General features: G+C 34.7%; 1 protein-coding gene across 7 annotated transcripts in view; it reads right to left on the bottom strand.

Moving 5' to 3' along the window:
• Positions 1 to 24,282, bottom strand: part of Gria4 (glutamate ionotropic receptor AMPA type subunit 4) — a 340,666-nt gene extending 316,384 nt beyond the window's left edge. For 6 of the 7 annotated variants that reach the window (XM_010642075.3, XM_010642076.1, XM_010642077.1 and 3 more), the window contains exons 1-2: positions 23,603 to 24,065; positions 22,292 to 22,450 (exon numbers count right to left, since the gene is read on the bottom strand). In XM_010642075.3, the coding sequence (XP_010640377.1) occupies positions 22,292 to 22,450; positions 23,603 to 23,690 (247 nt within the window). In that variant the 5' untranslated portion in view covers positions 23,691 to 24,065. Of the gene's footprint in view, positions 1 to 22,291; positions 22,451 to 23,602; positions 24,066 to 24,161 lie in introns of those variants that run through there. The other variant, XM_010642079.3, reaches the window with a different exon arrangement.
• Positions 24,283 to 25,350: the final 1,068 nt, after the last annotated feature.

The raw sequence follows: 25,350 nt of genomic DNA, 5'->3' as shown, positions 1-25,350 counted from the left end.
GTCTCAGAAAATTTAACAGAAAACAAATGCAATTTTTTCCCCCAAAACCTTTTAATCTAACGAGTAGATTTACAACTTCCAGATATTGTAAATTTATACTTTAAAATTATTTTATTTGAATCTGACCATCACAAAATGTATACCTTACATAAAGAAATGTATAGAACATGGAAAAATCACCAACATGGCAGCTATGAAACACATGAACACTTTTAAAAAGGAATCTTTGGAATTTAAGTAACTGCAAAACAAATCCATAATAATGAAATAAAATTCATCTCTTGAAATTGTATGTATACATTAAAAGACATTATTGGGAAGATTTATTGAGCACATAATCTTAAAGGTGAAAATCTCTCCTAATCAGAAACACCTTCTCTTAATTTTCACCCTGTCTGAGATATACAACAGGCTATGTGTTCTATGTGGGCTTCTGAGAAACAGTGCCTTGCTTAGCCTTTTCCTCAAAACTAAGCCTTGTGGTTTCTAACTATAATAATTTCTAATAAGGAGAATAGACCACGTTTTCCTGGGTTCACTTACTACAATGCAACTAATTGTTGCCATTAGAAAATTCTGGCTTTCACTTCTTGGCCTATGGCCATGATCAAGAAAATTCCGGCTTATTATAATATAACTTTTCAAAGTTTACAGAAGAGTAAAAAATGCAAATTTTAATGTAATGTTTGCTGATTTTTAGATTGGAATCAAATTAATTTTTTAAATTCTTATGAATCAAAGAAGACAATTTGTATCTTCCTCTGGATTTCTTAAGCAGAAATCTTTATTTTAATCTAATGAAATATTTGGGTAGTCCTCTTGTTCATAGTTTGTCACTTACATGCTAATAATTGTCAATAATATATGTTTACTCCAGACCTTTATATCCTCACCTACCTCAATACTTGACCACATTCAAAACAGCCATACCCAACAAACATTTCTAAGTCAATCTATGCAAAAATGAATTTTTGATACAAGGTGAATATCCCTTACCTGAAATGCTTGGGACCAGAAGTGTTTCAGATTTTTCTTATTTTGAAGTATTTGCATTTACATAATGAGATATCTTCAGAATGGGACCAAAGACCAAATGAAATGTATTATGCTGTACATACACCTTGTATATGTGGCCTGAGAGTGATTTTTACATTTTTAACTGAAACCCATCACATGAGGTCATGTGTGGAAATTTTCACTCATCACGCTATATTGGTGTTCAAAAAGTTTGGGGTTTTGGAAAAGTTTGAATTTTGTATGTTTTCATTAGAATGATTATACTGTATTTTTCAGGACTTTCTGTTATATTTGTATTTCATGATAAATAGAGCTATCCGCCACCATCTTCTAAAGGACAATATTTTTATCACCTCCATCAGCCATTAAAGTCTGTATTTTATTTTTACACATGAGGCTGAGTGAATGACAGTTGTTTTAATGATTAATTTGGTTTTGCAATCCCTATAGTACTATGCATAAATGTATTTTAATGCACATTACTTCATGTTTTTTACTTAAAAACAAGGCATATCTCCCTACCTTTTACTTATGATTTAGCCTTGTGAAACTCAAGGAAATGGAAGAATAAGTCATCAGCAATTCACATAGCCAGTGAGAAACAAATCTAGAAATTGAATTCAGGTTTAGCTTCAGAATGTGTGCATTCTTTTTCCCACACAGAGAGCTGGAATTGGAAGGGTGGACATGTTTTTATGGATAGAAGGAGGCAGAAAGATATTCAGAGCAGTCTTATTCTCTTTAAAACTGACATGTGTGAAAGACCAGAGATTGAAAAGTGAAAGTATAAATAAAGATCCGTGTCTGGAGTAGAGGTTCTTATGTGGGGATGAAATGAGGAAGAGGTTTAAACTGTAGACTGAATAAATCCAGGATGATGAGGAGTGACAGGAAAGACAAGTGTGGCTTTAATTTGGTTCATTTCACTTTCTTGTGCCCACCCTTTTTATTTTCTAAGTTGAACTTGCATACCCTTGCTAGAATAATGTTCCACAAATTCTACTTTCCACAGTTTAAATCCCTACCCAAAGCTTCAGATGTTTCCTGATATAAAATTAAACTGTTTCTTTGCCTGGCATCTAAATTTCTGAGTTTATAATTAAGCTTCCCTTCCTGTTTTCCCACACTTCAAGCCTATTCCAATCAGATGAGGCACCTAGTGTGTTACCTTGTCCTCTTCTCTTTGCCATAGTGTTTACTTATTCTATTCTACTTCCTTTTACACATCTCCATTTCCTCAAATTCATTCAAGATAAAATTCTAGTTTTTATGCTTTATGATTATGAGGTCTAGCCCCTATGACATTCTTTTTTTAACTATTTTTATACAATATAAAACAACTTCTAATTTAACACCTTCTTATCATCTTATTCTTGATGTTACTTTTTAAGGTAAACACCATTCCATTTTAATGACATTTAATTTTAAGAACAGATATGGCACAATGAAAAAAGGCAGTTCACAAATGAACATTCAATTAGTTAAAGCGACAACTGAACACAGTTAAAAGCTGACCATCGATGGTTGCAGAACTTGGTAACAAACTGCAAGGTATGTATAAAGAATGTAGAATATATGTGATGAGCAATTTAGTTTCCATGAGACACTATGAATGGTTTAGATTACTAAGAGCCAAACTTAATCTAAATATGCCAAAGGATATATTTCTCACTCTACAATTTCTAGCATCTAAATAAATCAGTATGATTTTACTTCCTTAGTCAAATTATTCTGGCTAATGTAGATTCTTTCATCTGCTATCTTGGCTTTATAAGAGATAGGAAAGCCTTTTTCTAGTCTATGAGAAAAGAGAAAACACCTTTTAAGTATATTATACATATACTTTAGTATGCAATAAACTAAGCAGGGCTAATTGCCTTCTTTGCAATGTAAGCATAGCTTCTGACATATTGCACTCTGGCTTTCAGTGATCTCTAGATGGTGTGCTGTTTGGGGCAAAGAGGTTTGTATCTTCGTAATGAAATAGTGCCTGGAATTTTATACATGGAAAACCAGATTTAAAATTGGGTAGAAGTGAGAAAATGTTAGGAGGTCTAGGTATTTATAATGTACATAAAGGGCAAAAAGTAAAAAGGTACTTGGTTTCTTTTTAACGGTGTTAATATTTTCAGTGGCTGTATATGTCATTTGGCCTCAACTTTACACATGGCTACTTTTGAAAAAAAAAAAGGGCAAAAGTTTTTCAAAATTTTCTGGTTTGCCTCTGGTTCCAGATTCTCAATATAAATCTGGTTAAAAGCATCCATCAGGTCCTTTGGCCTGCATTGAAAATTTTCTCACCATATCAATTTGTCCATTGCCCTAATCTTAGCTTCCTGAAAAGTCTCAGATTCAGGAAAAATTCTCTCTCTCTCTCTCACTCTCTCTCTCTGTCTCCTCTGTGTTCCACACACTCCCCATCTTGTCAGAGTTGAATATGCATGGCTTCTAGTCTCTACTTCCCATCTAGTCCTTGTTCATATCTGAAACCTCATAAGCCTGGCCTTTACTGCCCAAATTCCATTTTGGTTACTTGAGTTCCAACCAGAATCATGCATTGGGCTCTGGTTATAGTATTCTATGGCTTCTTGAGCTGATTTTCCAATTTCCTCCTTCAAAGTTGTTCCAGAAGTTCCTGAACTACTTGTTCAGGTAGTGCCAGCAGCGACTCTACTTCTCCAGTACCTGTTTTTTTTTTTTAGTTAGTCAGCTCTCCTATTAGCGGACAAAGTACTTGACAGCCCTATCATAAAAGAGCAGAGGTTTATTTGACTCCATTTCAGAGAATTCAGTTCATGGTCAGCTGGTTCCAAAAGAGGAACATCATGGTCGAAGGGCAAGGTGAAACAAAGCTATTGAGTTCATGCCAATGGGGAAATAGAGCAGGGGAACAACTTGAGAGAGAAGGGGCTAGAGACCAGATACAGTATCAAACCCACACATTCATGACCCGCATATACACATGCAGAAGTGTACTTCACTAATCCACTAGGTAGCTGTCAAAACCAGTCTGGTTTATAATTAAATTTGGCACTTTCAATACTTGAGATGAAATATTCTCAAGAAAGGGAAGAACTCACAATGAGGATGAAAGGCAACTCGTTTGAAGATTATCATTACAGGTCACTTAGGTTCTGAATCTTGAAGATGAGGTATTTTAATGTAATGATTCTTCAACAGTCATCCATTCAGATAAAGTCCATAAAAATTATTTTTCAGCCAGGCACAATGGTGCACACATATAATCTCAATACTGTGGGAGGCTAATCCAGGAGGATCACTGCTTTGAGGTCAGCTCAGGCAATTTAGCAACTTAGTGAGACTTTGACTCAAGAAATTAATTTTAAAAATGGCTGGGCATGTATCTGAGTATAAAGTCCCCAAGTGCAATCTACAGTACTACAAACATTGCTTTGAACTTCTTTTATAGTTCAAACACATTCATTGATACAGAATCTGCTACAATTAATACTTAGTTGGGTGCTTAAAATTAAGCAAAACACTAATATCAAAGTATCAATTCTTTCCATTTGGATATCTGTGCACTTGTTGGGTATTTATTTAATGTTATTATGTGTCAGACATTGTGCCATGTGTCACACAGTAGGAATTTACTCACATTACTCATAATATACTCATATATTCCAGGGGATGCACAAGTAAATTATAGCATAATATAATAAGGTAAGCCCAAGGTGCTATGAGGTATTAGCAAAGTGGAATTTAATCTACCTGGGGGTGGTCAGGAAAGACTGCACATTAAAACATCACCAGATACATGAGACCAATCCCTCTTGCAACTATCAAATTCCATAAAGAATAAAAATAATATATGGTATATAATAGATGCTGAGCTAAAATCAGCAACTATAATAATAACTGTAGTTCATTAAAGTTGGTCTTTATATTTTTCAAATCAGTGCATGTAACCACAACGAATAAACATGTCAACTTATAAGTTAACAAAATATTCTAAAAAATGTCTCTAGTTTATCTGTCTTCGTGGCTAGCTAGGACAAAAGGAACTCAGAACATACTGACAGTATCATTACATTTTCTTTTGTTTACCTATTATTAATCAGAAAAATCATGACTATGAACTGTTTATGAACATAGAAATAGTAGAACCTGTAAAAATGGAAATTCTGCATAAAGACACTAAAAAATATGAGAGCAACCACCAGTTTGATATATCCCTCTCAGTCTTTTCTATTATAATATATTATTATTTTTACAAAATTGCAACCAAAGAGAACCTATTTTTTTAACTCACCATTATATGGTACATATTTCCCATATAATGAAAATATCTGAATCATAGTATTTAATAGGTATGTATTATTTTGTAAAATAGTACATTAGCTTCAGTGTAATAGTTAAAGAACTAGAATATTAGTATTTCTAAGTGGAAATTTCCTTTTTGAAATAAAATAAAGTGTAGGAGAGATTAAGATATTGCTATTTTGAAAATAAAATACTATACAATTTTAGCAACAGTTTTCCCTCAATAAAAACATTCACACTTAGTTTCTAATCTGTGATTTTATCACTTCTATAAAATGAGGCTTATTTTCACATTCACTTGTGTTTTCATAACAGACAATCATTACCAAATTTTGTGAAAACAACAAGAATCAAATGCTATAGTTATGCATGTATTAAATATCTATGCAGAAGTGTGATATATATGTACAGATAACAGACTGTTAAATTCTCCTGAACCATACATATACTTATATACAAATCAATTGTTTATTTTATATTTTTGTGTATTTATTTATTTGGTACCGGGGATCAAACTCTGGTCCTTGATATTGAGAAGCAGGCAGGGGAACCACTGAGCTAAATCTTGGCCCTTATTTTTCATTTTAAAGAAATAACTTGTAGAGGTAAGGGGAAAAAGTGAGAACCAAGACCTGTCATGTAAATGTACCAGATCCTAATGATGAATGTAACTGTACTGTATACCTAAAATGTACCAATAAACTCAATGAGAAAATAAATAAATAAGAAATAACTTTTAAGAAGGTTATGCAAAAGTATGCACATGAAAATTGCTAATTATTTTGAAAGGAGTAAACATATCTCGCAAGTTATATACATCAGTATCTTACTGTATATTTCTCCTTTGGTAGGCTGTGTGTATGTGCATGGGCACACACATTCCAGATGTTCACTTACCAATTATTATTCTTCCTTTATATTATGTTGGGCTGGGGATTTAGCTCAGTGGTTTTGCTGCCTGCCCTGCAAGCTCAAGGACCTGAGTTCGATTCCCCAAGTACCAAAAAAAAAAAAAAATTCAGGGACAAGAGGAAAAAATGAGACCCAAGACCACCTGTCATGTAAAGGTACAAGATCCCAATAATGAATGTAACTGTACTATATACCTAAAATGTACCAATAAACTCAGTAAAAGAAAAAAAAAAGAAAAAGAAAATAAATAAATTTTAGAGCTGGGGGAAAAAATGAGTATACCTGCTCAATAGTATGTGGTTAAAATGGCAAGTCGAAAATTGGAGTATTGATTAATATTTCTGCCAAGGGAATTGAGTAATTTACTTCCATCAAGAACAATAATTAAAATGGGGGAGGTGGTCTGAATTTAATCAGGATTAGAATATATAGTATTCTTTCAGCACTTATATTAATCTGTAAGGATATTTAATTGACTTTACACATTGTAAAGGATGCCTATTTTTTTATTTTGCTTTTATTTCTGCCAATAATGCCAGCCAATTTTTGATTTATTTATTATGAAAAGACCTGGTTTGTGGTTTTGGAGATATGTGTTTGAGATGATAGAGAAGTTCTGGTTGTTGGAAATAACAGCTTCTACTGAAAAATAGTGAGCAGAAGATATTCAATAGTGGATTTACAAGCAGAAACTAAAGTAACAAAATTGTCTTGTCTAGGAAATGGTTTCTTCGTGTAGGGTTTGATATGAGAAAGGAACTGCATTTTTCTGTATATACGAATTATGAACAGTGCTGCTGGAAATCTTTCTACAACACAAATGTAATAACGTTATAAGCTGTTTAAAGTAAATCTTACTGTCTTCTGCCGTAGAACAGTACACCCGTCCTAGCCGACAGGGCTGTCTACGCCTCCACCACTCCTGGCTCTGCAGTTCTCCTCCGAGCCACTCCACTCTGCCATCTACTAAACATCACTTCCCTCGTCAACGCCACACTCTCCAGACGCATTCTGCTCCCCCAGATTGTAGGGACAAAATTATTAACAGTGATGTTTCGTATCATTCATTGAGGAAGATTTCCCAGACCTGCCCAAAGTCAAGAAGCCCACTAACTCCAAAGCAAGCAATGCTCCCTTTTTTTACACACCTATCAGCCAGGACGGGCGTGGAAGATCACCGATCCTCTACACAACTGTTGCTTTTAAAAAATCATTTAAAACGATAAGCAAACTTTATTAATCATTACTTCATTTTTGAGGCCTTCCTTTTTATACCTGGATAACGAGATTACCTTTTGTAAAAAGAAAAATATCAGAGTAATGTAAAGAAAAGACACAAGGATTCTATATACAGAGAAAAACGTCCTAAATTTGGAAATTTTGGCATAATTCTGATAATGAATTCTCATGATGGACAGTCTTTCTTTAACAGTCTGGATAGGTGTTAATCAATTTAACAATTTCCAAACAAAAATTACAAAGAAATGCTTTCACATTTCATGAACATCCTAACTGGAGATTTTCCCATAGACTTGAGTTAAGTGATTCATAATTTTAATTTCTTTTAGTAGATATACATAATTTATTTTCCAAAGCTTTTTATCAATTTTAAGTGCCATCTTAAGGCTTAAAATTTTCTGTCTTTGCCACTAAAATTAGCCAATTTATTACACACAATTGTATATATCATTTTAATTTTTTCTCTCATTAAGGTTAGGAATGTTTCATAGTTCATAGATTAGTTTTTTGTTCCAATATTAATTCTCTTTCATATATCCTTTGTCTATTCTTTTTTATCTAAATGAAGGGTGTTTGTGTATGTGTGTGTGTATGTGTGTGTGTGTATGTGTGTGAGCATGTGAGTAATCTTTTATCCTATGTTTGTATAAGATATTTCCCTACCGTTTGAATTTTTGGTTTGCTTTAATGTTAAAAAGCACAAATGTAGTAAAATGTCCATCTTATATGTGTAATGTTGACAAATATGATCATCTTAACTATTTTTCGGAGATGTCACATTTAACGGCCCATACATAAACCATATCCATTCACATCCTGATAACATTTTGTATCTATCCTATCTTCTACTCTGTTTAAATTTTATCACTCTTGTAGATAATAATAGTCAATTTAAAGAAACTTGAATAATTTATACCTAACTGAATAAAGACTGAGGTAACAATATTGCTGAAACAGATGAAATTTAAGAATACACGTATAAATTCTTATATTATGAATATTTTTAAATGCTCTATGGGAGGTTAAAATATTCTTTGGAGAGACTAATTAGTGGTGATTCATGTGTGAAATAGAGCAGAATGTGAAGTTTTAAAGATCATAGTCCTAACATGGACCAACAGAATGCTACACCTTAGGAGCACCTTGTATGTTTATAGTGCTTAAATAATTGGAACTCATATTCTCATCTGGACAGCTCATATCAGATACACTCATGAGTTTCAAGAAGGTTAAATTTAATTCTAAACAGATCATGACAAGAATGTGGAGGTTAATTCAAGTCAATATATTTTAATGAAATTATGATAAAACAGAGACCATCTGAAATGCCAGAATTTAATTTTGATAGTTTTAGAAACTGTTAAAGGAAGAAATGTTATTAAGTAGTAAGAAGACATGTAATGTGTGTTGTAAAAATATGAAGAGTAAAAGAAACTAGATTGTTATATAGATAGTATATAGAAACTAGATTAATATAGAAAAGAAACTAGATTCATATAAAAAGGAAACTAGATTCATATTTGTATTACTCAGTTCTAGCTAAGAATTAGTTGTTTAAGCATTCAATCATGAAGTAGGTTTCTTCCTACATTTTTTTCTCCTCCAATAAACCTATAATTACTGAATATAGAACATTTATGTTCCAGACAGGCCTTTATGGTAATGGAATTAATAAGGTATTATCCTTGCTGTCAGAGTGTAATGCAGTTGATAGTTTATCTATCTGCTTACCATATGTATATGTGTGTGTGTATATATATTTGTATGTGTATATATATGTATATGTATGTATATATGTATATATATATATATAGACACACACACACACACACACATATATATATATATATAGTACACATATGTGTGTATCTGTTTTTCATAGATAGATAGATAGATTTGGCATTACTGAATACACTGAACTACATTTCCAACATATTTCAATTTATTTTTTTTATTTTAAATGTTTTATTTAGAGACAGAATCTCACTAAGTTGCTAAGTTGCCCAGACTGGGCTTGAACATTTAATCCTGCTCCCTCAGCCTCCAACAGTGCTGGGATGACAGGTATGAGCTGTCATACTTGGGGCATACTTATCATTATACATATATATGATAAAAACAGTATTAAATGGAAAAGTTGACTATTCAAGTGAAATGTGACCAATATCTTTGTCGAGTGGGAGACGTTGAGACTTTTAAATTTATAATTATAATACCTCTATGCTTCTCTACAAAAGTGATATACTTTTGCTGTGTGTATAACATATTTATTTGAAGTAGTTAGTACTATCGTTACTGAACAGTAAATATGGATTGAGCTTCCTGGCTATCAGAGCAATCAAAGAAATATTTTGTCTTATAGCCTTTCTATAAGGAATGGGAGAAGAATGCCAATTTTTCAGGATACAGAAAGAATCTTTTTCTCTTGATTGCATGGTGACATAGGCCTCTATTCCCAGAACTTGGGAGGCAGGAGGATCTCAAGCTCAAGTCTAAAGTGGGAAACTTAGTGAGGCATTGTCTGAAAAACTAAAATAAAACAAAACAACATCAACAGCAGCAACAAGCTGAGAATGGAACTCAGTACGAAGTATGAGTTCAGTCTCCAGTTCTGCAAAATAAATAAATCTCTGGAGCAGAGAAGTGAAATTGCCTAGGGAAGTTAGTTTATATAGATGAACATTAAATAAGTGGCCACATATAAAAGTAATTTCAAACAAGGAAGCAAGAAAAAGTTAAGGAAACTAATAAATTGTGAAACTGGTAACAGAAGTTGGAGATCACAACTCAAGATTGAAAGTACACATTGGGCTCCAAACCCCACCTCCTTTTTTGAAAACTCTTCTATGCCCTTGAACTTTATGAAGTGCTGAAGAGGCAGCCAGCATCTGAACAGATAGGATTCTCCTGAGTCTACTTACCAGTTCACCTGGACTTCCCAAATGGGTTGTCTCCTGCTTTCAAAGTAGTTGCAATCAGCATTTTCAAGTTCTTTTGTCAGCAGACAACAAATTGTATACACACATAGACGTCCTCTCCTACCAGATTTAAATTTAACAAGGTGCTATCTAGCCAGCATGATGTACATTATTTTGTACAGACAGTCCAAACTTCTTCCTTCCTGGTGGTCTTCTTTTCTTCTCTACTTAAACTCATCTGATAAATTGATCTAATGGAAACAGCTGAGAAAAAAAAACCTTAAAAAAAGAATATAAAATTTTTTGGGGATCTGCTTCCTCATTTTCTTCATATCCTTTGTTTAATTTTTTGTAAGATTACACATGAAATATGTTATATCTCTTCAGGGTGAGTGAAAACTAACCATATATTTTTAATTCATTTATGTGCAGATATTTACTGATTTCTATTTTCTACCAGCAATTGCATTAAACTATAAGAACATACAGCTTAACAAGTGAACTATAGCATTTGTCCTGAAGCCTTTCATTCTAGTGGAGAAAACATATGGTAAATAAATTAAAAGATGAAAATAGTTGCTATAGATTGTGATGAAAGTAAAATTACTTATTGCATTGGTAGTGTGACATAGAGTAACAATAATTTCTGAGTGGGGAAATTAGATGGAGATGTTAACCAGGGTTTTCTAAGGTGATCACATTTGATTCCTAAAGTTTCAGAAAATGTAGCCAAATAACTGGATCAGAAGATTTAAATAAAAGGAAGGAAGCAGCAATCATAAAGGTATAAAGGGAAGAAGACCAGAGTGGACTGCACTATGGTGAGAAAAGCAAAGAGACAGACAAGAATCAGATCATGCAGGACCTTGGAAAAGCTAGAAAAGATGCGCTATTGGAAGAGTTTAAACAGGAAAGAGACAGTCTCTGATTTACAAACTCAGAAGGGCACTCTCCACAGCAGTAGAGAAAGTAGATGATGAAATATAAGTCAGAGAAGCAGGAGATGAAATGTGAAATTACTAAAGTAGAACCCCTGACTTGCACATGGGTGATAGGACTAGAGATGAAGAAAGTGAAAATGTTTGTGAAATACTTTGGATGTAGATGCAAGAGGACTGATGCTTAATGACAATCAGAAAAAGAAAAAGAGAAACCAGAAAGCATGAGAAAGCACATATTGAAAATAGCAAAACCAGTAGTATGACCAGTAGGTACTGCCAGAAAAGGGAAAGCAGGTAAAGAACAGCAAATAAAGATTGTGGAAGAGATAAAATTTAGCTCAGTGGTGTCCCTGCCTGTCTCACAAGTACAAGGTTCAGAGTTCGATCCCCAGTACTCCCCCCCAAAAAAAGCAGAATTGTTGCAGTCTCAAATTCCATCAAGAAAGGGCATCTGTTGTGTACAAGTGTGTTAGTTCAAAGCACAGGCAAAAGAACAGTTTATTAAAAATACAGAGGAGAAAGAAATCAAGATCCAATTCCTACTATATATAAGAGAATAAATTCCAAAAGAGGGTTACAAGTATAAAATTTAAAACCATAAATATACTGAAAAGATATTGGATAATATTTTTAATTTTATGGATAATAATGGACTTATAATCATAACACAAAACTCAGAAGCCATTAAGAAAATGGCTCATATATTTGACTAAACAAAAATTTAAAGTGTTTTGTTTGGCAAAAGACATAGATGAAGCTGAAAGCAAATGACTGTTTTTCATTTTATATTTCAAATAATTAATTTATATAGGACATAAAATACTGCCGCAAATAACAACAAAATTATTAATTGGGGAAGGGAATGAACATTTCACAAGGAAAGAAGTAACTGGTTTTATAAGCATAGGAAATTTTCTCAGTCTCACAGTTAAGTTAAAATATGCAAATTAAAGGAGTGATTAGATGTCATTTTCACCCATCAGGACAAATAAAGATTGAAGAGGCTGATAACAGTTAGTGTTGGCAGGTCATAGAGAAAATAATTATTCTCACATACTGGTAGCTGTAAATTCAAATAACATCTTTGAGGAGAGAATAAGATTAAAATCTGTTGGGAGCACAAATCGATATTATTTAATTTAGTAATTACATTTTCACAATTTGATCCTACAGGAATATTCACACATACACAAATAGTTTTATTGCTCTTTTATTTGTAATATCAAACTATGGAATCACCTTCAGTGTTGACCCAAAAGGGATAGGCTATATTAATCATATGTAACTTCTCCCAATTGCACATTATGAAGCAGTAAAGAAAATGAGATAGTTGTCATGTACTGATAGAAAAACTTCATAATTAAGTGAAATATTTCATTAAATACAGGTATAGAATGATATTAATTGCAGCAAAGTACTTTCATTTCTAGATATACAATAAAAGCTTCTGTTTACACTACTCTTGAACTGTGTCTGAATAGGAAAACAAAAGAAATGTAGAAAGATTTGCAAAAAAACTGCTTACTCTATCTCCACATGGTGGAATTAAACAATGGCTTGGGCCGGGGATTTAGCTCAATGGTTTGGTGGCCTGCCTTGCAAACGCAAGGACCAGAGTTCAATCCCCGGTACCAGAAAAAAAAAAAAACAAAAAAAAAAACAATGGCTTGAAAATTTCATAAGCTTATTTAGCTTAAAATAAAAGTATGAAAGATGGAATGTCATAGAGGATTTTTTTTTTTGTACTGGAGATTAAGTCCAGGGCTTCACACTGAGTTATATCCCTAGTCCACTATTTTATTTTTAAGATGGTATCTTGTCATGTTGCTAAGTTGGGCAAGGTGAATCAAAACTTCAGATTTTCTTGTAACATCCTCCCAGAGTTCTGGGATTACAGATGTGTACCACCACGTATTATTTTTTTCATTAAATTTATTGGTACTTTTTAGGTATACAATACAGTTACATGCATCATTGGGAACTTGTACCTTTACATTATGTATCTTGGTTCTTATTTTTTCCCATACCTCTGCCCTCCCTTCACTCCCTCTACTTTTAGCTATTTACAAAGATTTTATTTCCATTTTTCCTTTTCTCATAGTTTTCTTTTCCCTTCCTTCCTTTCCCCTACCCTTCCCACTTCTCCTATTCCTTTAGCCTATTTTGTCTTATCGATTATACAATTTTATTTTCTTCCTATTTTGCATTATCAATTACACAATTTGAACCTTATTTACACTTTTAGTTTTTCACACCAGAGAAGCTGTTTGGTATTTACACATGTGTGTTCTATTTATTTCATTTAAGGTTATGTATAGCCTTAATGTACATCCATTTAGCTATAAATGTTTCTAGTTTCTCATTCTTTATAGCTGAGTAGTACTCCATTTTATAGAAAAAGCACATCTTTCTCCAGTCTCCAGTTGATAGGCATTTGGGCTGTTTCCAAGTTTTAGCTATTACAAACTGTGCTGTATAAACATGGGTGTGCATATCTAAGGTTACCAATGAAAAGCTGAATTTTTGAACAAGCTCATAAGTAATAACTAAGCAAATACTTATTGCATCTTATGATATAAATTTTGCTATATCTGAAGAAATACTGTGGATTATTGATAGAAAATTTACATCTCAAATATTTTTCACCTTTTATTTGTAAGAAAATATTGGACATTTTATTGATAAAATAGCAATTATCTTATGTTAAAGGCAAATGATGATGCTACAAATACTCGAATGATTTTGTCTTAGGTTGATGTTCTTTAACAGTTGTTACCATGTTTATTTGGAAATTTAAAAAGTCATAGGAAACTCCAGTCCCCTAAGCACAGTACCTCATTCAGAAAAATGGACTTGAGCATCTTCAGTTATCCTGAAATCATATAATGTTTCTATATAAAATATGAAGGCTGGCCAACTAATGGAGTGCCCAACACTGTATAACAGTTGAGTCATTCAGTTAGAATTTATACATGGAGGCATTTATGACATAAATTTGGCAATATGAAATAATGAGAGTGTCACCATTTAGAATTAAAAAAATTGTGCTGCATTACAAATCTTCAGTGTCCAATGTAAAATTCTATACTTAATTTGTTGATGTGAGCAAAAGTTGTTATAAGGGTAGATTTGAGATAAACTTTTTAATGTTGAAACTAAGTGCTGCATAGCTACAGTCACACCAAGTTATGATATTCTGTTGGCACTGCACTGCTCCAGCTAGATGGCCATCTAGCAATGAATCAGTTAAGAAAACTGACTTTAATTTCTGATGACAACAATACTTGATGATCTCAGGAAAATTTTCTTAACTATGTTAATCTTCAGTTGCTCCATTTATAAAATGATAAAAACAAAGCCTGCTCCTCAGAGTTGTGTAAAAACCAAGGTAACATAAATTGCTGGCATATATCCAATACTGCACTAAAATAACTACAGTACTATTAATATTGTCATTAGCAGAAGACAAATGGATTTCAAAGAACAGAGACTCATCTTCAGTGTTAGATCCAACAAAGAATTCTCAGATACTGAGGAATAAGAAACCATTAGGCTTGCTAATTTGTAAGCCACTGATGATGACCTTCAAGAACATAGTGTTCCAGGGATGGTGATGATAAGGAATAAGGTAAATAGTGATAAAAATAGAAGAAGCTGATGTAGACTATGCAGCCCTTTGGACAGTAAATGAAGGGATAAAAGCATGAAATGACAGTATGAGAGGCAGAGAACAAAGCCAAGTATTTTTTCAGCAAGGACACAGTGGATCGTATTCCATTTCAAGGAAGAAGCTAGCAGAGATGCTTTTTATTGAAAAAGTCTTGGTTAGTTTCTAGGATAAAATTCTTTTCTCAAATTATGAAGGTAGGGAATGAAGACCTCTTTGTTTATCTCTTTGTGGTATTTTCAGGGCTCCAGTACTGGGCCTTTCTTTGTGGCTGGAATCCACTGAATAGCTACTTAACAGTTTAAGACTCTTTTTTCTGTAAACACACATGCAATCACACTATGCACAAGCACACACAATTGTGCATATTATTAGGAGAATTAACTTTCTTCCTTTAATTGACACATGAAACAATTCTTTGTGTGAATGATCCATAAAATCCATAAAGCCATCCCCTTGTAGGACTTCAAAATAACTTTGACAAATACAGCTTTAAACTCATGTATATAAATTAAAATGAATTAAATTGAAGGATCAAAAAGGTTTTATAAAACATCAGCCAAATACTATATGTTTATTAAAAATATAAATTACCTTTCCAAAATATAAAAACAAAATATGTCATGGGAAATATTAAGATTGATTCAGAAAATGTATATAGAAAATGTATACAGCTACAGTTACTTGAGTTATATCTATATGTGGAATATTTTTCCATACACTTTTCTATAGCCATAAAATTTATAGGCCATAGGTGTAATTTTCCTGTGTTAATAGGGGAGGAGCTTGGGACTCAGAAGTGTAATTTAGCCAGTCTCAGTCTGCATACTCAAACTCATCTAGTTCAACAGTCTGGAAAAGACTAAATAAAAGATTAAAAGAGTCTAGACCAACTTATACAAAAGTTAATATCAGTAGAATAGTGGGATTAATAAAGGTAACTTTTTTCCTGGCCAAAAAAACAACACTGTAAAGAGAAGAGAATAATTTATGTTAATGATACTATAATTTTCTTTGCAAAGTGCTACTTAAACACCATAGCTCTTGATAAAGTTGATCTCTGTTTACCTGGCATTCTGTCAACCTCCTGGCTCCAGTGAAATTACTCTTCCTCCTTTTCCTCCGAACTCTCTGACTCGTTTTCCTGCAGTCTCTTGTTCTTTCCTTGCCTGTTAAGTACTGGCCCTTCTTGGCATTTTGTGTTCCACGGTCCTTCACTGCTGAAGCTCATGTTGGGTGAACTCATTCACTTCCCTGGCTTCAGCCATCACTGATCCTCTGCTGTCAGCTCAAACTGTACCAAGAGCGCTGCATGTCCATGCCCAACTCTTTAATGCACCTCTACAGTTGGGCGACTCTTTAACATCTAAAAATCAGTATTGCCACATGAAACCAACCTTCCCCACTCGATTCTGCCTCTTCTCGTGTGTGTCCCTTCCTGTGATTAGTACTAGTAGGTATAGGTCAGAAATCCCAAGGCACCTCCTTTTATTCTCACTGCATTTCTCCACCTTCCCCCACAGAATCCGATCAATCAATGAATTGTCAGAACTTGTATATTCTTGAATCTTTGAGCTTTTGTCTCTCGGTGCTTCTACTTTTACCCAAACATCCATCATTTAAACTCTTCAACTCTCAACTAATGAGGCCTTTCCTCTATTTTGTCCCCTTCCAATTCATTCTCCCTCTTGCAAGCATCTTGTTCTTTGTATAATATAAGTATGATCATGTCATTATTGTGTTCAAAAAAATTGGGGGAGCCCTTTTTATTCCAGAGTCTTCCTGCAGCAGATACAGATCCTCTGTGAATCTACAAAGCTTCATCTCTTAGCACACTTTTCCTTCTCACTGTCAATATTACAGCCAGACTAGCCCATTTTTTGTGGCTCAAACACACGGAGCTCCCCACACCATGGTGCCTTCTCATGTGGCACTCCTTTGGACAGGCATGTCTACAGTTTCAACACTCAGATCAGGCAAGCTCATCCTTCAGATGCCGCACCAAGTGTGGTGTGATTGCCCTTTCTTTATTCCGCCCCATCATAGCGCTCTGTTTTCTGTTCACAGCACTTTATCTTACCATACTGAAAACTGTGCTACAACCAATTTGTTTGTCTTTCCCACTGAACTGTGAGCTCATTGAAGGCAGCAATTACCCTTTAAGCTTTATAGTCTCAGTTTCTAGTATAGTGTCTTGATTAGCATTGCACTTGATAGGTATGTTCACTGAACAAATGTTTATATTTATTATCCAGTCTAATGAGTGGATGGATGGCTTCATTATGTAATATGATTTCAGTCTTTGTTATATCACTCTAGGTGATTAATGAATAAATTGCCCAGAACTGCCTTGTCCTATTTTCTTCAAAATGCTGCAATTAAATTAGGCATTTATTAGAGAATAGATAAATGGCAATTCTTTTTTTTCTAAATTCAAGCAATCTCAACATAGATGTACTTTTTGCGCCTTTATGCCATCCTAAGGAAAGCACTAAGATGGTAATTAGAAGACTTGCTTCAAATTCTGGCTTTGCAATCCATTACTACATAGTCTTTGGCAATTAAAATAACTTTTTTCAGTCTAAAGACAGGAAACTGTAAAATAATGCCTGGCTTCTCAGACTATCTCACTGTAAGACAAGCTTCGGGTCAAATAAAATAATTTGCATGAATCAATTTAAAAACTACATGTTGTCATAAAATGTAAAATGCATTATATTTATTCTTCATATTAAAATCCAAATGAGTAATACTACTTATAAATAAAATTTTATATACATTTACATATATTTCCCAATGCCTAAATTAAAAATTTTCCTCTTGGCAAAGTAATACTTGGAAAAATGCAGGTTGGAAAAAAGAGTTTTTCTGACTGTTTTATGAAAGGTTAATCCTGAGACAACTTTGAAATACAATGCAAAATATGCATCAGCATACCATTCATGAAAGAGACAAACCATGAGACTATGACTTATATTTTGGTCATTAATCTCAAAATGGAAAATTATGGGGGAGATATAAAAATTATGAACCTAAAGAACTAACTTAAAATCTTGGTATTCAAAATTTAAAAATCCAGAAAGAACTACAATAGAGTTATATTACCCATTTTATGAAAAATAAGCAAAACAGTATTGCATTCTAATGTATCTTTACTCATTTTTGCAGAATTGAAATTTTGTCTCTAGCATGTTAGGATTACTACAGTGGCCCATTATAAATTCTTAAAATGTTTTTTCAAGACTTCATAGTCCTGAAAGCAAAATGTATAAAAATATTTAAACAATGTTAAACCCAAACTATTATATTATGTACTACATTTAAATTCAGTTAGTTTTTATGTACCTATTACATTAGTAAAAATTTCTGCAAAATTATTGAATATAGTGTCACACTTTCCATGTAATGAAATTAACTAAACAACTTTATATACCAAGCTATTTTTATGAGCTCCATTCTTCCAGATACTTTGAACTGATAAGTAAATTGGCCATAAATAGTACAATATTTATCTTAGAACAGCTTTTACATCGTTACTGGAGTATCCAGCCTACACATGATGATTGAAACTTCTTGAATCATCATCTGTTAGGCAACTTAGAAAGGATTCTGACAGAAATTTGGAGAAAGATAAAACATATAGTTATAAATAAGAAGAGAAAATATTAACCAAGTGGTGTTGTCTGTCAAACTCTAAAAACTTAGAAATGTTTTGTAAAATTATCATATATTTCACCAAGGAAACAACATGTAAGTACTTTAGTTTATTGTGTACTTCCAATTGTCCATAAGGATCATTTCAGAAGCTGAATACTTATGGAATACATTGCATATTGTAATTAATATGGGATTAATTATTTTTTACAAGATTTCTATATAGCTGGACTAAACTAATAGAAATATCTTAAGTATTTTCATCTTTTAGAAAATTTAGTGATAGGCTAATTTGGCGTTTTCCTACTTTTGGTCAGGTTTAGTATATATCATCCTCCAAAGCAAAATATCTCAACAAATTAACTATGGTAAAAGTATTTTTAAAATCCACCTATTTCAGATCATCTCAACTGTTATGCAAAGGACATTACTCAACATAACTGACATGTTTGTTTGCAAAGAAAACATTATATCCATCCAAAATATAATTGTATGATATTTTAAAGAAAATTGCCCATATTGAATTTATTTTTGAAATACAGATTTTTGTTATATTCTCTCCCTGTGTAGATCATAATGAAGAAATGTATACATTTAATTACATTTAAAAATATTACAAAGTATTTATCAATTATTTTTTGCTATTAAAACAGGAACTAATTTCTATTATGTCTATCTCATAATTTCAATTTAATATTCAGAATAAGGTGACTTAGCAAAAACATGAATATCTAAAAAATGGAAAACAATATTTTAACTTAATCTTACAAAAACATTACTGAAAATAAGTAAAAATATGTGTCAAATTATTTCTACTTCCAGTAACCTGGGATTTGTACCACGCTGCTAAGTGGGAGTTAACCAGGTTTAAACATATGAATATGTAAATGTTATACATAGACTGGTTTAGTGTCCCAAAATTTTCTTAGGGCACTAGTTTAATTTAGAGCACAAGAAGATTAAATTATATCTGTCCACTAAGTGGCCAACTTATTTTACTCTTTAATCTGTTATTTCTGTGAGTGTATACTTTATAAAACAATTAAATATGCCCTGTTCAATGACCCTTAATTCACAGAGAGACTGGACTGAAGTTTTACAAAGGGCTACCACAAAAATATCAAAATCAAGATAAACCTAATGCATCCTGCATAATTTCTTTAATCCAATATGACAAATGTGAAAATCCAGTCTACATCACAGGAAGGAAAAGCTCTATGTTAATTCTCCAGAATGCTAAATTTGAAGACCTATTTTTAACCTTTTGTACCCAGAGACAATGAACTTGACAAATGAGGTTGCCTTATACTGACTGGTTATGTTTCACCTTTAATGAGAGTGGAAAAACACATGTATATATGCTTCTGGTCAGTCTCTTCCACAAATACCAATCACCTGATCCACCCTTGATTTTCCCCTAATTCTGCTTGAATTTGCCTTAGGGATATTTGGCATACTCATTTTTTATATGAATTTTTCTTTACTTTGTTAGAACATTTTTTCCTTATTACAATTTGTTTTTTTAAAAATGTTTTGAAACACACAAAATCAATTGTATGTGATTGGGAAAAATCTTAGATCATTGATATTGTGTTATATATGAACTCAAAATAGATTTGTTTTATTTGTCTCAATTTTCTCAATACTTAAAAAATATCATCCTCTACATTTCAGACTTTTTTGTTTCTTGTTCTGTATGCAACTTCCTATCAGTTTTTCATATTTACAGGTACTTTACCAATCACATTTTGTTTAATGAATATTTCAATTACATAAATAAACTCATACTAGTTAAAATGATTCCAAATGAAGTTAACAAATGATAGGGAAGAAGAAAAGATTAGTATTTTCTAGTTCATAATGCCAAAGTCACTGTGCCAACTTTAACATGTTTCAGATTTTAATTCATGGAAGCAAAACAACATAAAACTAAATATCTGCCATCTTTGAGAAAATAATTCAAAATTTAATAATATTTAAAATGTAATTGTTGACAAAGCACATTTATATATATTTGCATCATAAGTTAATTTTAAAGTTAGCAACAGTTATATTGACATGAGTAAAATATTTAAATAATGAATATTCATGTGTTGAGAAGAATATTTTTCATAGAGCTCTCTGAAATGTTGACATTCCTTCTAACTTTGAAATATAAAACTAATATAAAATTTATAAAAATGACTAGCCACAAACCTAGCCCTACTCTACAGGCATTTTGGTTTTAAAATGTCTTTCTTCTGTTTTGATGTAGTATTAATTTTATCTCTAAATAAAAAGTATTTTTAATTAAGTAATACTTATAGGAACTGCAGCATTCCTGACAAATAATACATCTGCGACATTTTACCAAACTGTTATGTTTCAACCTCTTTATGAATGTAAGTTCTAAAAAATAGTCAAGAACTCCTAAAAATCAAGTAGAAGTGAGCACACTACCTGTTAAATGAGCTGACAAAAAAAGAATGAATATATTTAAGTTGATGAGAGATTTCCTTTAAACATTTAAATACCCTTTGTTTTCAGTTTCTCTTCTTTCTTTGTTAAGTGTACTTTTTTTGTAATTAGAGAATTTTTAAATTAAGAGACATCCAACTTGATATTAGAAAAGTGTTCTAAATTCAGATTAAACATTTTGCTGCTGTTGTGAAAGCATGCAGATTTTTATATAAAAGCCATTCCTATATGTTTTAGATAATCCACAGTCATTTTCTTAACATATAAATTTGAAACAAAATGCAATTACCACATAAAACTAAGGAAATAAAGGAAACATGCACTTCCTTCAAGAATGGAAGAGCAAAATAATCTTATTAAGTGTTTCAAATTAATGAACAGTTGATTGTGTTTTCTTAACATTCAGTTATATAGAATCTTGGCACAGAATTACTGTACATCTGTCTCCTTGTAGCATTACGTGAGGCCACTCATTTAGCTTCATTGTATGGGATAACAGATCTAGCCTGGATGGTTTGTGAATCCAGGTGAATCAGAGACTAACATGATTTGGCACCAAGGTAAGGATTCATGGAGTTCTGTCCACAGGATGTATGCATTACGTGATAGAAGGAGACATTTACAACCCAGAATATAGGAGCAGGGCAGCCTCAAGTGACATCACCAGATCATCTGCAGCATCAACCAACCCACTCAAACATATATTCTTTCCACCAGCACTCTCCGCTTTTTTTCACTATTAGCAAGCCTTCCTCTGCCTTTATCTGTGTAAATAATCATGTATCTTCTTTAAAAGCAAGACATAAGATTACTCAAGTGAAAAGCAAATAAAAAAAAAAACAAAGGCACAGAATCAAAAGCTAGACTGAGCACAGTTTTCACTAAATTGGCAAACAGATGATAGGAATAACACTGAAATATTAAAGAAGAGTTTAACTTGAATTATCCAGGCAACAAATGAAGAAAAGAGGAAGAAAAAAAAAAAGGAAGAGAAGAATGGAGAAGAGGAAGAAAAAGAGACCAGCTGAATATCCCTGAGACTTATTTTTCTTTTTAACTCATTTTCTCTGAAACCAGGGAATTCTAGAAAACTTGAATTTCTTTGTAAAAACATTGATCACAAAAATAATAAAACAGGAAGGGAGCTCTAGCTCCTCATTTTAATTATCTTTAAATTTATCAGTAACTTGTCTTTTACTTACAGGCATTTGTTACAGCAAAACTGTTGGCTGTCTCGATGTTGTCCACATGAGGTACCAAATTAAAAGGAGCTTCCGATGCATTGGGGCTGGTGTTATGAAGAAAAATTGCTAATCGGAAAGCAGTGTATTCCTGATCTGTGTTTCTGATGAAGAGACCACCTATGGAAAAGAGCAGGAAAAGCACATTCAAGGCTACCTCTTGTAAATACTATACCCACCCCAAGTACTGCCACTCAGGAGCACACATAATTAAGGTGCTATCTTTGCCACATCTGGGGAGACTGTCCTTGGTGCCTAAGGTGCAAGCTTAGTATTTCAGTCTTTAGGACAGCTAGGGTTTTCTTGTTGTAATTTGTCATGATCAAGATGACCTCTAAGACCGTTTAGTGTGTTTTGCTTTCTCTCTCTTGACTTCCACAGGATTCCCAGCCCACTGATACACCGGCCAGCTCAGGGCACCTCTCTCTGCCAGGCACGAATGGAAGAGAGACTGACATAAAAATAAGGAAACAACTAAGGAACATCGAGATGAATAGGAAAGAGGGAAATCAGGAAGGAGAAATAAACTTTGTTTTTCTGCGGCTCGTGGACTCGCTTAATTAGCGTGGTTTTGTGCACAGAAATGATGCAGTGTGTGAGCCTGGGTTTAGCTGGAAGAAATTCAATGATAGCTGTGTCCCATTGAAACACAGGAGGAGAGAATAGAAAGAAAAGCCAAGGATGGGTGGGGGCTCCTGGGGACAGAGTAGAGGTGGAGGAAAATAAGCAAAAGCTTTAAGAGGAAAATCCAAACTAGACAAGGTTCCTGGGATCTCACTTTGGCGTCTGGTAACCTAACCGGTAGCAAGAAAAGAGCAGGCGGTGCGGATGAAAACGCCCCCCCCCCCAGTCTCTTTTTTGTAATAGCATGAAAGCTGCAGCACCCAGTGTGGGAAGGAAAGGATTTTGCTTTTAATTTAAAACAAACTCATCCCTTTATGTTTTCCTTCCTCCAAAAGATTAAATGAAATACATAAAGGACAATCGAACCTCTGAGGCTTTTTTCCTCAACTTATTTCAACCTTACTTAAACGACTTGAGCTCAGGGCAGAAGGAGGGTAAGGGCCGAGGAAGGGTGGGCGGACTGTCCTGTGTGCCTTCTAGTAGAACCTGCCCTAACGGGACAGTCCTTTCAGACGGGAAGAAGAGGATAGCAGAAGGGAAGGGAGCCGCCGAACGTTTCCCCGAATTGCTTATCAGCAACTCATTTAACTCACTTTCGGATGTGTGCTGCAGCCAGCCACATGCAAGCCACCCCGGAGCACAGCTTACCTATTTGCACGCTGCTCGGAAAGGCTCCCATGGCGAGTCCCCAAAATCCGGAAAATAACAAGACAATCTGTGTACAAATAATCCTCATCTTCTTTTCTCCTCTCCCTGGAGCGCTCTCTCTCTCTCTCTCTCTCTCTCTCTCTCTTTCTCTCACACTCTTCCTAAAGGCTGTTCAGAGAGGCATTGAAGACGATGGCGCTAAAATTAAAAACAATCAAAAATAAAAATAAAAAAAAGGAAAAAAGGAGAAAGGTTTGGGCGGTTTATGACTGTGACTATTTCTCCTTAGCTCTCCATTGAGAGTTGCCAGATTTTTCCCGCAGTCTCCATAGCCCTGGGAGAGGTTTTCCGTCCGGCTGCAAATGTTGCACATGTAAAAGATGGTGGTGGAGCGTCTAGTGGCTGCTGGCAGAGACGAGACATGCGCTCTCTCTTTGCCTCACTTGCACCCGCGCTCGCCCATCGCTTTTCCCCGGCTGGTCTGGAGTGTGGGATTTTCGCCCCCACACCGCTCCCTGACTCCCGCCTCTCTTCTTCCCTGGTTCGCAGAGGGACTCACTCTGGAGATGGGCACCCCCAGCTCCCCTCTCTTGGCTTTCCAGGCGCTTTTGCTTTTTGGATGCACTTGGTTGGAATTTGGCTCGCGGGCAGGGTCTGCAAGCCCGGAACAGGGGCTCAGGGGGCTTAGTTGGGATTTTCGCCCCCACACCGCTCCCTGACTCCCGCCTCTCTTCTTCCCTGGTTCGCAGAGGGACTCACTCTGGAGATGGGCACCCCCAGCTCCCCTCTCTTGGCTTTCCAGGCGCTTTTGCTTTTTGGATGCACTTGGTTGGAATTTGGCTCGCGGGCAGGGTCTGCAAGCCCGGAACAGGGGCTCAGGGGGCTTAGTACCTCCCCACGCCCCCGATCCCCCGCCGCATCCTGCAGGCTCCCAGGGAGGACGAGCTGCCTCCCAGCTCCACTCCTCGCCTTCGCTCTCCGCCTAGCCCTCTTCTGCCACTGGGCTGCGCGCGCGGGGAACTCCGGTCCTCGCTGCAGCAAAGATTTCTCAGCAGCAAACAGCCGGGGAATCTAGAGAGCCGGCGACTGCAAAGGAGAAGGTGAAGGGGCTCGGGAGGGTGAGGAGAAAAAGAGGAACAAAGATCAGCCCCAGCGGATCTAACTAACCGGTCGGGGCCCAGGAAGAAAGAGTTGCGAAGGTAAAGCTGGGGAAGAGAGTTAAGAGAAGTTTAAAATCCCAGAAATCCTGGAGGGACAGGTTAACCGAAGAAATGTTGAGTAAAGAAAAGGATGGGGTAAATGCTGAGACATTAAAACTGAGCGAGAGTTCTGTCAGGTTTTTGAAGGGCACGAGACAGAACTAGGAATGAGAACCCTGTGAAGTGCGAAGTAGGAAAAGTGATTTAAGAGCCCCCACTCCTTTCCTTCCAGGCACTCATTCAGAAGGACCCTTTTCCAACTTGCTTGGCCCACTGTAGGAACAGGAGAGACCCGGTCCAACGGGGAGGAAAGGACCACAAGGCACTACTTGGAGCAGTGGGCACAGGTGTCTGAGAGAAAAATGCAGGGCTTTTCAGGCACATCTGGTTCTGGTAGGGGCTCTGGAAGACTCCTATTCCCTGTCACCCTCAGGAAGACTTGAGCACTTTATTGATGCTATCTGTAGTTATCTTGACCAAGAAGAGGAAGGAGGAGGGGAGGGGGGAAAGAGAAGAAGAAGAAGAAGAAGAAGAAGAAGAAGGAGGAGG

This window comes from Fukomys damarensis, unplaced genomic scaffold (genome assembly GCF_012274545.1).
Source record: "Fukomys damarensis isolate Sample0158 unplaced genomic scaffold, DMR_v1.0_HiC HiC_scaffold_16, whole genome shotgun sequence".
NCBI classification, from domain to species: Eukaryota; Metazoa; Chordata; class Mammalia; order Rodentia; family Bathyergidae; genus Fukomys; species Fukomys damarensis.
This window is presented reverse-complemented; position numbering and strand designations above follow the sequence as displayed.